At 45.8% G+C, this 14044-nt stretch overlaps 1 protein-coding gene and 1 long non-coding RNA gene across 7 annotated transcripts in view; both read left to right on the top strand.

Annotated features, from left to right (window-relative positions):
- CG1677 (uncharacterized protein) overlaps positions 1-4124 on the top strand; it is a 124709-nt gene extending 120585 nt beyond the window's left edge. For 2 of the 4 annotated variants that reach the window (NM_167124.3, NM_132159.3), the window contains 5 exons: positions 455-1272; positions 1345-2971; positions 3037-3189; positions 3253-3390; positions 3464-4124. In NM_167124.3, the coding sequence (NP_727178.1) occupies positions 499-1272; positions 1345-2971; positions 3037-3189; positions 3253-3390; positions 3464-3774 (3003 nt within the window). In that variant the 5' untranslated portion in view covers positions 455-498 and the 3' untranslated portion in view covers positions 3775-4124. Of the gene's footprint in view, positions 1-335; positions 400-454; positions 1273-1344; positions 2972-3036; positions 3190-3252; positions 3391-3463 lie in introns of those variants that run through there. The other 2 variants (NM_001298047.1, NM_001298048.1) reach the window with 2 other exon arrangements.
- lncRNA:CR44357 (long non-coding RNA:CR44357) overlaps positions 1-14044 on the top strand; it is a 239347-nt gene that overhangs the window by 120585 nt on the left and 104718 nt on the right. For all 3 annotated transcript variants that reach the window (NR_123818.1, NR_123819.1, NR_123820.1), the window contains exon 3: positions 6686-7298. This is a non-coding gene — a long non-coding RNA (long non-coding RNA:CR44357). The remainder of the gene's footprint in view (positions 1-6685; positions 7299-14044) is intronic.

Raw genomic sequence — 14044 nt, 5'->3', positions numbered from 1 at the left:
CGTTTCTATCCCCTTTCTATTAAGGCCATCCCCTATCTGCTCCTCCTCCTATTCACAATTATTAGTTATCGACCCAGTGCGATGCTCGCCTCGATTATTGCGATTACATAATATTAGTTCTATCGATTTTCTTATCGATTCTTTTGTAATTGACAATTAGAATACCCACGTGGTTACAATCAACATGAATCGAAACTGGACAGACAAATGTCTTTATTCCTTGCCGACTTAGTATACTTGCTGTTTCGATTCAAAACTTGTCCACTCAATTAACCGGTAATCGTCGCCAGAAGCCCCCAATAAAATATCGACTTGCTTCGCTAGTTTTGCCCCGGTGACATTCCCCTCCCACCAGGACGTGGTGGCTTTTAATCGTCTGAGCCTTGTCCAAAGCGTTGAGTATATTTAGCCATGCCAGAAAAACTAATTCTCGATCTGTTCGAATCTCCTGCAGAAACGCCAAGGAACTAGTTGGTCGCACCGGCGTAAGGCGAACCCATGGTCCTTGACATGGAATCGGACGATTCTCATGCCAGTTCGGCGTCCAATTCCTCGGAGTCACGGTCGAATTCGCCCACCAACGACAAGGATGAAGTTGTCGCGGATCATGGTGGCGAATCGCCTGGCGGAGGTGGCGACCCCATACTGGATCGGTCCGATCGAGCCCCCTCCACCAGTAGCTCATCGTCCAACTCCAGTTCCAGTTCGAATCGCAGTGACCTGTCCAAGAAGCAGAAGAAGAGCTCGAGCAGCAGCAGCGGAAGTGGCAGTGGCAGTGGCAGTAGCTCTTCCAGCGGCTCCTCTAGCGAGGATGAGGGCGATCAGGAACCGGAACAGGAGGTGCAGCGTCTTTCCGAGCAGCAACGGGAGCAGCAGCAGCATTCGCCGATAAATGAGCGAGAGTCCGAGTCTGCTGCTGGAACGCCTGTTAATGCGGATCAACCTGGTTCGCCAAACGCTAAGTCACAGCCTAGCTCGTTCCTCTCATCCGTTCGCAGTCGAAGCGTCAGTCCCCAGCTGTACAATCAGGCTGCCGTGGATCTGAATATCAGTCACGACGACCTTAGCGATGTCAGCGACATCGAGGGTGAGGAGAAGCGAACCTCATCCAAAAATTCAATGCGTCCGGCGGATGAGAACGAGGATGGCGCCATTTCCAATGATTCACTGCCCACTCTCGGCGAAGAGGATGAGGTTGAGCAAAAGCAGTCCACGCCTAACGGCAAAGCGTCAAGCGGGGATGAGAAGGAGCCTTTCGCAAAAGAAACCCATGTGAGCTCTAGTTTCGAATTGTAGTTTCTAATCTAAATAGCTTGAATCATTAATAACTCAAATGTATTTCAGACCGACGACGCGTCCAATGGACTTGCACCAGCGACCGCTTTGCAGGAGGACTTGGTCAAAACTCATGACGACGACGCCTTGGACTTCGAGGCGGAAGAGGGCGAGTGTCCGGAGCAGGCAAAGGAGCCTTCACCGATGGAGAGCACAGCCAACGAAACAAACCAGACCAAGAGTACGACCAAGGTGTCGCAAGACGAGGGCGATGACGACGGCGAGGTGGATAAAGACGGCGATGATAAAGACGGCGATGACAAAGACACACGCAAGGATGGCGCTGGCAATGGCTGCTTGGAGGATGGCGCAGGCAATGACAGCCGGAAGGACGACGCAGGCAATGGCTGCCTGGAGGAAGGCGAGGAGGAAAAAGATATAGTGTCGGTGTCGACTTCATCCAGCCAGGAAAAAGTGGAAGAGGGGGAGCTGGAGGAGGGCGAGGTGTCCGATGAGGATGAAAAGCGACCGGAGGAGACTGAACCGAAGCCGGTGTGTCGATTCTACACTCGGGGTCAGTGCACCTGGGGGATGAGCTGCCGCTTCCTGCATCCTGGCGTCACAGACAAGGGCAACTACACAATGTTCGACAACGTTATACGGCCGGTCCCGATGCAGGGAGGTTCAACTGGAGCCAGCGCCCCAGCAGCCCCATCATCGACCGCTGCCCCTCGTGCCGGAGGGAGTGCCTATAGTTCCCACGCCTCGGCGACTGCTGACTATCATGATTATCGAACTGAGCGGCCATTGCATCACCGACCGCCGCTCCTTCATGCGCCCAGTATTTATGGTGCACCCGTCCACGACGCCCGCACTCTTTTGCCTGACGGAGCTCCGGTGGTGGTGGAGAATGCCTGGGAGCGCGGCCTGCGCACCGCTAAGGAGATGATGCGAAAAGCCAACAAACGCAAGGAGCAGGACATGGACTTTGAGGACAAGAAGATGAACCTAACACTGTCGCCCGATGAAATGGAGAAGGATTCGTACTACCTCAAGGATCGGGGCGGTAGCAGCGCCCGATCACCGCCGCCTCCTTCGGCCAATGTGCGCGAACAGCCACTCAATCCACTCAGTATGCCTCTGTCCATGCATCCGCATGCCGTTGCCCATGCAAATCCTCGTGCTCTTCTGCCCTTGCAGTACTCCGTTTACGGACCGCCACCCGATCGCTACGGCCGACCTCAGTATATGCCACCGCAGTACGATGATGTGGATGCGTACGGCCGTATGACTAGATATCGCGAATTGCCGCCCCACCGGATGCCGCACTATGAGGACGATCGCCGTTCGAGACCAACGCGCGAGGTCATCGTACAGCGTGTGGAGGCCGCTGGACGTGGTGATGAGTGGAGTGATCCCTGGATGCGATCCAAGTCCGTTGGCCGGGGATCATATGAACGCGAGGATCGCCGCCGTCGAGATAGGCGCAGCTACAGCAGCAACTCGTCGTATTCCACCTCGAACAGTTCGCAGAGTGACTCCAGCTCGGACTCGTCGCGCTCAAGCAGTCCGTCCGATCATAAGCGGCGCTACGGTTCGCACAAACTAGCAACCGCGACCGCTACTTCACGCCGCCATGGCGGTCGTGCGGCCCGTTCGCCCAGCCAGATACCGCGACGCCCCCGGCGCACTTCCAGTGAGTATTAGTTGAAGTCTCTTAATTGCTAGGAGTACCTTCATTTGTCAATTTTCTCATTTTAGAGGGAAGCCTTTCGCCTTCATATAAGAGACCAGCTGTGGACAAGCGTGGCGTTGGACACAGTCCGTCTTCCAAGCGTAAGAAGCTGTCGTCGCCAGCACCCAAGAAGTTTGACAAGTTGCGACGCCGTCGCAGCTCGAGTTCTTCAGACTCAGGTAAGGGGGATTATCGTACTTAACCAATAATCTAATTCTAATATGGATATGAATCATTTCTAGACTCATCGGATACGTCGTACTCCGATTCGGAATCGGGATCGTCGTCGTCGGACAGCTCGTCGGGATCAAGAGAAACGCCCCAGAAGCGTGTGAGGGCCACCGACAAGGCGCTCAACGAGCGGAAGCTTATTAGCAAGCGTAAGGATGGCTTTCAATTTATTTTGTTCTTAATATTATCAAGTAATAATATGCATTGTTTTCATCTTCACAGCAGCTGAACAATCAACCAAGAAGCGCTCGCCTATTTCCATTGAGATTAAGAAAACATCAAACATGGTTGGTGTTTCGGCGTTGGCCTCAGCCAGCAACTCAGCCGACTCCGATGCGGAGAAGGATCACGATAACGGTAAGGACAAGGAAAAGGATCACGTTAAGGAGAAAGACAAGGATTGCAAAGAGAAGGACAAGGATAAGGACGGCATGAAGGACAAAGAAGGCAAAAAGTCACGCCGTGAGGAGCTGCTGAAGCAATTGCGCGCCGTCGAGGATGCGATCGCCAAGAAGCGTTCCAAGCTAAACTGATCAAGCTATCTGCTCACTTACACTTACACTTACACTTACACACCACCCCCCAATCAGACCACTTGCTCCCTTCCACTCCCTGGCAAATAGCACCTCCCTAAATCATCCATACACAAAACTAAACATATCCGATGGATATCGGAACGGCATCAAAAAATACTTAGAGGTTACACAACATTCGCATCGTATTCGATATTGCCTTCGCCTGGGTGCAGCCGCTCGATCGCCATACAATTCAATGCATTTAGATTTAATAATCATTATCCATTTTCCTACCCTGACTATTGCCAACTGAAGAGCATCAATACTATGTTTATAATAGAATATAAATAAATGCCAACACTAAAAACATGTGCCATACTTTTGTCTATTCAACTACGAATCATAGATTAAGAATACTTTAAACATTTAAATTACGCATATTTGGGATGATGCTGAACCATTTTGAAATTTTGTTGGTTGGGTTGGGTAACCCCGTTCTCTATAAACCTGCCCAGCTGCCTGGTATTTTTTCCCATAGATTGGACAATTTTCCCCGGCCAGCGTGTGCGTGTGCGTAATGCGTGGCAATTTCGCGCAGTGCTTGTGTGTGTGTGTGATGGTGGGTGTGTGGATGGGGGCAGGGGGAAAACCTATTTAGATGACGAATCACAGAAATTTGGCCTCATCAATGTCTGTGGCTCGTGGATCGGAGTGCGTGTAAGAGTGTATTACATTTCGGGGTTTCATTTTTTATACATGCACATATATATTATGGTTTATTTTTTATTTTTTTTTGTCCTTTTCGTTTTGCAATCTCTTGTGCCCGTCATCGTGTGTCCCATTTTTGGCAATCACTGGCGGCAGCAGAAGCTGTCACAAGACATTGTCATCATCCAGAGACCAAGTCAAGAGCGACACCACCACAGACGCAATGGAGGAGTGGGGGCAATTCATCCACCTGGTCACGTCTCCATGTGCGTGAAACGACCATACATGTGTCCATAATCGACGGAGTTCGCAGCACAGGATACGCTCGAAAAAAAAAATTGTGCTGAAAAGTATGCTACAAAAATTATTTACGCACGGAACTCTTATCAAACACGTTATTATGACACATGAGTATTGTCTTCTAGTAACTGATAGATTAAATATCAGTATTACACTTACAAATACAATACAAATACAATAGTATATAATAGATAAAAATTCGAATATTAATTTTGCGCGATTGCAGTTGATTTTTCTCAGTGTATCTCGTTCCTTTTTTTAAGCCCAGCGGACTGCTTCGGAAATAGTGTAATAAAGGCCAGCTGAAGCTGCCGCCAAAACCGCAGATTTACATTCAGATTTACATTCGACTGAAAATGAAACTGAAACTGAGACCGCGTGCCTGAACTCCGCCCCCTTTTGCTTGGGATTAGCGAATTCATCTGCCATTTTTATTTTTTTTATTTTTTGGACACCTTCGCACCACCCACAATGCACTGAAAAAGCCACACATGTGTGTGTGTGCGAAATGAAAAAAAAAAACAATCACGAACAGATTTATCGCATTCATATTCAGCCTGATGCGAAATGTGACCAAGAGGGTGAAAAGCGGGCAGGGGAGGCCGCAAAAAATGAGTTCAACTCCCCCGCTCCCCCGCTCCGCCCAACGGGCAACTCCCCGCCAAAACCACGAAATGGGATTACATTACTCAAAGAAATTTATTTTGACAGAACTAATATTTTGTCGCAGAGATCAGCCCCGGTCCTCATGTGGCTGGCCTGCCCATGGAAATCTGGACTCTGATTGCCTGTTTGCTGGAAATGTGTCTAAAGGAGGGGGGGAGGGGGGGGTGGTGTTGGCTGGACTGGGTTGAGTGGGTGGAGCAGAGTGGCGGGTGTGTGTGGGGCTTTATGTTGTGGAGGGGGGGGGGTAGGTGTTTGACACTTGCAATCCTACCTTTTTATACTCATTGTTTTCTTAAAGTTTTTGAATAAGGCTAACTAAAATGCTGCTAATACAGCTTTAAGTGTGGCGATCAATGACTAAACAACAACTGGCAAAAAATATAATTAACACTCAAAATATATTTTAATCCAAAGTGAAGTATGTGTAACGTTTCTTTTACAAAGTAAGGAAAATATTTGAGGCTGCTGATTGGGAGTTTATTACACATCTTATTGGGTTTTTTTTTCTTGTTGTTTCCGCACGTTGTCTTCATAAACGTCTACAAAGTTGGGCGTAAAACTGTAAAGTGGGCGTGGTTAGGGACTCGCTTTTTTGCTTCGATACACAAGGCAGTAAATATGTATGTATGTATATATATATATTAGATATGTACAATGTACACATGAGCATTTGCACACACACGTATTTGGCCATGTCCTTTGGCGTTGTCCCCATGTCCGTTTGTTGCCATAGCCGTTTTCTTTTTTGCCCGCCTGCTCAGTTTTCCCATTTTCCCCATTTCCATTGCGACTGCGTGTGGTGTGCTTTATTTTTACCCAAGCAAAAGTTTTCTTTGATGCAATATGTACAAACGACCCGACCAGCTAACGGCCACCAGAAAGGACCAAATGCGAATGGCTGATGTCCTGTGAGCGGGCTCCCCTTCCACACCCCCCCCCCCCCAACCACTTTTCTTACCCCACCCATTTGCAACTCGACCCTCACGTACGAACTTTGGCCATAACAACAACTGTGGCCATTACGAAGCCAAGCCATGTGATGCGAAATCACACACACACACATGTGCACTCGCAGAAAAAGCGGGTGCTTGTGCTATTAAAATCAAATAGACAACAAGAAGTACTTTTTAAAATGTGCATTAAAATGAGTATTAGACGTAAAACTTTCACATTGTAGAAGCTGTTATATATTTTAAATTCATTATTTATATAGTTGCCAAAAAATAAGCATTGTTCTATCTGTTTTTTTTTTCAGTGCAGCGGGTCCCTCGGTCCTTTTGGACATTCAGTGCAGAGGCGCGTTGGCAACCGCCTGCTACCTTGCCAGGACCTTCCGCCACCGCCAACAACAAGCGAGCAGGCGAACAACGGCAGCATCCAGGGCAGCCATCAAAAAAGGCTTTCAATGGTAGACGAGGTCCTGCCACTGCCACCACCCACTTGCCTCGCCACTCCACTCCACTCCATCACCCCATCACCCCATCACCCCATCACCCTTCCCGCCCCGCCGCCTCCTCGTCGACCTCCGCGAACTCGCCATCCTGCAAAGTCTACATCCGAAGTCCTGTTGTCCGTTTTCCCGTTGCCATGTTGGACGGCAATGGCGATATTTGCTTTCCTTTCCGCCATGAAACGGAATGAAATGCGAGGAGGCGGGATGGTCAGGGGGTGGCAAAAAGGGGCTGGTAAAGGGGTTGGCCGGACTGGCCTGCGAAATGTGGGTGGGCCGCGCACATGGGGTGGATATTTCGCCATTATTGTAGCAATTTTGATCAATGGCCCTATATTCCCGGCAAGCGCTGTCCGCCAACCCGAAAAGGACGAAGCAAAGGACCTACGACCTGCACACACAGCATCCAAATTATTCGGTAAGTGAAAATGCTGTTATATTCATATCTCAAGATTGCAAACTGTCCGTCTTTTTACTGAAAACTGAACTTTTGTTACAAATCATAATAGATTTGGGTATATCTAGGGTATCTGCTAGTCGTGCCGCTTTGAAATATTTCCTAGCAGCGGCTAACTTCTTCTCTCGGTTCTCGACTTTATATTATTATTTATTTTTGCCGCGTATGCAGAAATTCGTTGGGGAAGTCGGGGATGGATATTATTTGAGTCCTGGCCCCATGACCACATATACAAATAAAAAAAAAAAAAAAACCCCACCCACACCCGGCCATAGCACAGCCGAAGGACGCAGGACGGCACATATGTGCGACCACAGGCCATGACAACATTTTGGGCTAATCGAAGTTAACCCCTGGCTGCCAGCCCCTTAACCCCACGCACGCCCGTTGGCTTTGGCAATTTTTTATGCATGGCTCCCAGTTTGCCATTCAATTCGATTCGTTTCCTTTTCGATTCAGCCACTGCGACTGCCCATTAAATTTACGACACAAAACGCAGTCGGGCAAGCAAACAAACAACATCAGCACACACTCACGCACTCGTTTGCACTGAGAAAAACTGTCTACAAATATTTATTTAATTGAAAAATGCAATATATTGCATTGAAACAATTTGCAAGGATTTCGTTTTATATATCGATAATATCTAACATATTTTTTTTTGCCTATCAGCGAAGTTTTTGTCTCTTTTCTGGAACGTGCGAATATCATTTATTTTTCTCACTGTACAGACAGACAAACAAATCGAGGCATAGACAAACAAACAAACCGAAGGGCAAACATTTTTATAAAGTCGCCGACGACGCCAATGAGCAGCCAGGAAAAAATAAGAAAAGAAGGAAAATAAAAGAGTTGCTTATGATTGGGGGTTAAGGATTCAATTTTGTGGAATGGGGGAGTTTTCCCCAAAATAAAGGCAACTGTGACTGGGCCACATGTTTGTGGACATTTATGCAAACTTTTCCCATTTTTTTTTGCGCCTTTGGTTTTGGGAAAGGGCGCGGGCCAGTGGGGGGTTAAGGATATGGGTCCAGTATGCGAAGTTGCGTGTGTATGGTGGGTTAAGGTCTCTGTGTTTGTCTATTTCGGTTGGCATTTACTCAAATTTGATTTCGATTCGATTTGGGTTTCATTTATGTTCGAAAGGTAGCAATGCATGAATGTAACTTTTTGTTAAAATTTTGGGTTTTTCTGGTTTTCTTACATGGTCAAATTAATGCAATGAGCTCTTATTTTTGATCAGTCTTTAGCACCTCAATATCGTTTCAACGATCCAACCAGCATATTTACCTTTGTTTTTTTTTCCCTCTCTCACTTTCCGCGATAAGAACAGATGTTGCTAGCCAGCATGGTATATAAAATTACCGACAAGGAAAACGGATAACAAAACAAATAATAAATAAAAATTGCCCAACAAGGTGCAAATTAAATGAATTCAAATTTCGACTGCGGTCGCCACTATTTTTTGTTTTTTTTGTTGTTGTCAAGGGGGGTTGGGCGAGCAAGGGAGATACACCAATATATGGGACAGATGTCTTTAAAAGCGACTTTTTTATGCTACACACACACTCGAGTGAGTCCTGTATTCCTATCTGCCCATTCGGTTGGAGGTGGTTTTTAAGGACCAAGGGTATATGGCCTATATCAACTGTATTGCATTTACAGATAGTACAACAAATCAAGCGAATCGAAGGCATTGTAATAAAATGAGTTTTCACTTGTTCACAGGATATGCAAAGAATGTTCTAGCATTTCACAATAGTTTAATGAATTTTAAATCAGTTTAGTTTGATTATTAGAGTATCTGCGCTCCGTTGTGCTTGGCGTGCAAGGGTGTGCCATTCTTGTTTTTGAATAAAATGAAAAATTTGTAAACGTTCGCGATCTCATATGACGAAACGGGACATGCAAACTACAAAGGACGAGCAATAACAACAACGCGGCAACATGAGGGCCATTTCCACTTGGAACGTGTGTGTGTGTGTGTGTGTCTGTGTGTGTGAGCCGCCAGATTGCCGCAAGGTAAAAAAAAAGTGCACACAAAATCAACGCGACGAGTATCTCACATGTCCTGTATGTCCTGTGTGCGTATTCCGCTTTTTTATTTCTACCTATTTGGTTGCTTCTTCTTTTTTTTTTTTTTTTTTGCATATCACAGGGGGTTGGAATCATCATTTGAATAATTCGACATTTGCGGCGTCCTTTTCCGAGTCCTTCCACCTTTGATTTCCACCTTTCCTCGCGCCACAGCCGCGCATCGAATGACGAAAATTTCGTAATAAATAAATAATCCTTCTTCCCCCTTTTCCCTCTGCGTACGGGAAAAGCCGAACTGAACTGAAAAACTATGCCACGGCAGCGGGGAAAATTCGCTCGCAATTTGAAATTATGGATGAAAAGAAATGAGGCCATGCAAATGTGCGCTCGTATGTAGATACAATGTGGGTATTAAGGGTTGTGCGCTGCGAAGGGGTTAAGGCAGGGGGGGGGGGAAGGGAAGGGTAGGGGTAGGTGCTGGTGCCAATATCCGGAATCCGGACCTCATAAGCCGCATCGCAGCTAACCAAACGCGCGGCAGGCACTCACAACACCTGGCCAACATCATCTCATCGGCAATCGATATCCGCGGACAGTTGCTAGCCGAAATTCGAAATTCAATCGGATGAGGATGAGCGCATGAGGATGCGGGATCTCGAATTATACATACATATGTACATATGTAGTTACATTGCTGCCTTGGGGTAAGGAATTCGATTGATCTGAGGTGATGAGACCGCACCAGAAGGTGCACTTATTGGCTACATAAAATATAGTTGAATATCTATCCGGTGCTCTAAAAAAAAAAATAACTATTCAATTTCCATAACTCCATTTCCATTTACTTACAATTATATCTTTAACTATATACATTTTCCTTCCAAAAATCATTAAATTATTTTAGAAATATTAGATGTAATTCTTTGGCACAAAAGAAATTTCTGACTTAACAAAAATGTCGTCTTTAAAACTTAAAATGTGCCCGAATTTCTTACAGTGCATTGCACTGGGCATTAGCATCGTTAAATTTGTGTATTCGAAAACAGTTTTTGAAAAATTCATTTCCATTCTTTACGCTGCTGTCGTTTTGCAACCCTAACACAAAAATCAGCGAAATTTGCCTGTTGTGCCATTTTTTAATTTTTCGCCTTTTGTCATTGTCCTTACGTCCTTACGTCCCGGTCCCTTGTAACCCTCTAAAGCCCTTAACCCTTTTTTTTCCACCCATCCATACTGGCCGACACAGACCCTCGACCCAGACCAATTGCAATTGCAGTTTCGCCAATGTGCCGGAAAATGCACAAGATCGCAAAAAAAAAAAAAAAAAACGACAGTGGGAAGGGGTAAGAGAAAAATTCGGGAAACCCAAAAACCCAAATCCCAAATCCATCACGAGGTGTACAGTTGTGTGACCTTATCCGATCCGATTTTGCGATTTCGCTCAACTCATTAACCACTTGACTAATTGCTGCTGCAGCCGACGCCACTCCAAGGATAAATGGAATGGAATTTCCCCTAGTTTCGTGTGTGTATTTTTTTCACCTAAAAAAAAAAGAAAAAATGCGATAGACAGGCAAGGCAATCACAATGGGATTGGCGCCTTATCGCATTACACGGTCTCCTGTTTTGGCTTTTGTGGCCCTAATCGGTGCCTTCACACCTCGAACAATGCGGCAGCATCCGCACAGCGTCAAGTTCACACGCACTTTGAACCCGGTGGCAGAAAGGAAAACAGGATTGCCATTGAGGATCTATGGTCCAGGTTTCGGGTTCAGCATCCCCTAACTAACCACTCATCGTATTTTGGGGTAAAAAACAAAGTTTTTGACATTAAACTGCAAACATGATGTTATATAATACACATAATTGCTCGGCTCATGGGACGAAAAACAGCATCATTCATTGGCTCATTGGCCGGGCCGGAAAGTCAAGGACCCTTGAAATGATCTGAAAAAGAATCCCTTTTCCCCTCTCCAGCCCTCACGCATCGCTCTTCTCTGTGTTTTCATTTATTATTTTTCCACCAATTTTTTGTCCTTTTTTTTTTTGGTGTTTTGTTGCTCATAAATTGCCGCTAAATGGCGCAGGGGGTAGCCTGTCATTGGTTTGTTTAGGGTTTGATGTGTCAATATTTGACAGATCAAATTGATATTTATACGTTTATGGTATAATAAGGACTCCCCCTCTCTTCTGCGTGTGCGTGTGCGTTTTGGCAGCGGCTACTTAAGCCCGACTAATTGCCTGATTAATGAATTGGCCCCGAAATGAGAGGTCAGTCGGCGGACCAGGGGTCAGTTCACGCCATTGGCACAATTGTGGGGTTAAATGATTAAATTATCGATCGAAATCGATTGGATATGTTTTAATTTTAATATGTTACAGAACATGAATTATAATATTAATATGTAGTTTTTTGTGACAAATTATTTGGTGATACTTTTTTGTTTGCTAGCTGGATGTTTAAATATTCTTCCTATTCCATTTGGTTATATTCTCTGTAAGGAGTTCGTTGAAGTTATCCTTATACTGATCCTCATCTCAAGCTTTCCATTTGCCACCCCGAGACGAAGTCCTTGAGGCAATCCCGAAGCAAACCGATTGTGGATCAATCATCTAGTTAGGAAATTGCGCCGCAGGCCATTGTTGTCTGCTCGAGTGTTCGACTGTTATCCCGCGAACCCTTGGAACCTGTGAAATTACGGATCACAGCTGGCCGAGGACCTCGGAGGCACCACTGGCGCATCGCTGGCACCCCGGGTTCTTTATGGCCGACCCCTTGCCGAGGGATGACGCCTCTGTCGCGGTCGGCAGCCTCCGTTATCCTTCGAAGGATCTACCCCATCTCTCGACCCAAGGATGCGGACGTCTTTTCGCTGCAGCAACTGTTACCTTTTCCTTTCTTCGAACGTTACCTAATCATTATAAATTATAGATGTGGCCTCGAAGGGGTTAACAACTTTCTCACGATCTACAAAAAAATGAATTGGCAAAAGAAAGAGAAGCGGAGAGGCTGGCGATGCTAACAAATGGAAATCCATTAAAACGGATCGAAGGAAAACGGCAAATGTCTTGTGCAATAATAATTCTTTGTTATGGAATGTAACGGGTTTTCAGACCCTCTATAAAGTAGAAAACAAAATTGGGAACCCATTGACTGACGTTCGACAAATGGGCCAAATTGTTTGCCCAGGTCTGTCACTTGGATTTATGGTCGAAATCGGGAAGAGCTGAAGGATTAGGCGGCAAAAGTTTGGATATGTTTGAATTTCGCTTTCTCTGAGAAATATTTTTTCAAATAGTATCTTTTCCTTGATGGATACCATTTTGATTTAATATAGCTACATATGTATATATTTTATTCTATCAAAATATGTGAAAGCCAGCCAGTCAAGTTCGATATTCAAATCAAATTACTTTAAAAAATGTTTTCGGTTTGTTTCCCCATACTTCCGTGCATCTTGTTTGTTTGGCAACTTTTCCTATTTTCAGTTTGTTTGTTTATCGTATTTATTCTCGTTATTATTGTTATTATTATTATTGGCATATGGGTTGTCTGTCCGTGTGAGTGAGTGCAGCCACGGGAAAGTGTATAATTTCATTTATGCCCTGGCCCAACCACTAGCCATGTCCTTGTCCCGATGTCCTTGCAGAATTTAGCCGGCAAATGTAAGAATCGCAACGCGGGAAAAAAGTATTGCAGAAAAGCAGAGAGAAAAGTTCCAAATGAAACAGGACCATGTAAACTGGATAACATTTCAGCGGCAGCGGGTCCACGGATCCAGGGATCAGCAGAGGAGGGAGTGGGTTTGGGGGTGAACGAACAGGAGCAGGACTCGGCGATGAAGTTGCTACGGAAATTCGTTATTGTGTTACCACAGGCGATGTGTCTGTGTCCCAATGTTGCCCCATCTACCAACCGGCGTCCACATCAACATTCACAGTTCCTAATAACAACAGCTTACAGTGTGGCAAAAAATGAGCGAAATTATATAATCTTTAATCGACATTTTTTGGACAGGTAACTCCAGTCGATAGGACAAATATATCTTCACGCACACATTGTGCAAATAATTTTATATTTATTTATTCAAACTATAAGATACTAGAGCGCGGACCACTGTTCGCAAAAGTATAGCGACGCACGGCGCCGGGCACCTTTTTCCTTTTTCCGTATTCCTTTTCGAAGGAACGACCTTTGCATGCACGACAATATTTTAATATGCAAAATTTCAAATACAACGCGCGCGCACACACACACACACACACACACGCACGCACGCACGCATACCAAGTCGCAGGACCTGCCTTTTGGTCAGGACGACAGACGACAGAGGTCCGTTGAAAGGGATTGGAATGGAGACGGGGGGTGTGTGCCATTGGTATCCAATTCAAAAATTTCGCAAACCAACCGGGCGGAATCGGCAAGGGCGACAGAACGCCACACGGACTGTTCGTCCTGTTTCTTTCATTTTTATTTTTTTCATTTCCTCTTCCGCTGGGCGGCGTCCACCGAAGCGCATCATCAACAAGAAGCACCCGCCCACACACACACACACACACACACCCAGGCATATGTGAGCGGTCCAGAAAGGAGCCAAGCAGAAAGGACACACTGGACAAAAGTACAATATAACACCACGACGAACTTCGATAAGCTTATATGATTTCCT

The sequence above is a fragment of the Drosophila melanogaster genome, chromosome X, assembly GCF_000001215.4.
Source record: "Drosophila melanogaster chromosome X".
NCBI classification, from domain to species: domain Eukaryota; kingdom Metazoa; phylum Arthropoda; class Insecta; order Diptera; family Drosophilidae; genus Drosophila; species Drosophila melanogaster.
Note: the sequence above shows the minus strand (reverse complement) of the source record. Positions and strands in the feature narration are given on the sequence as shown.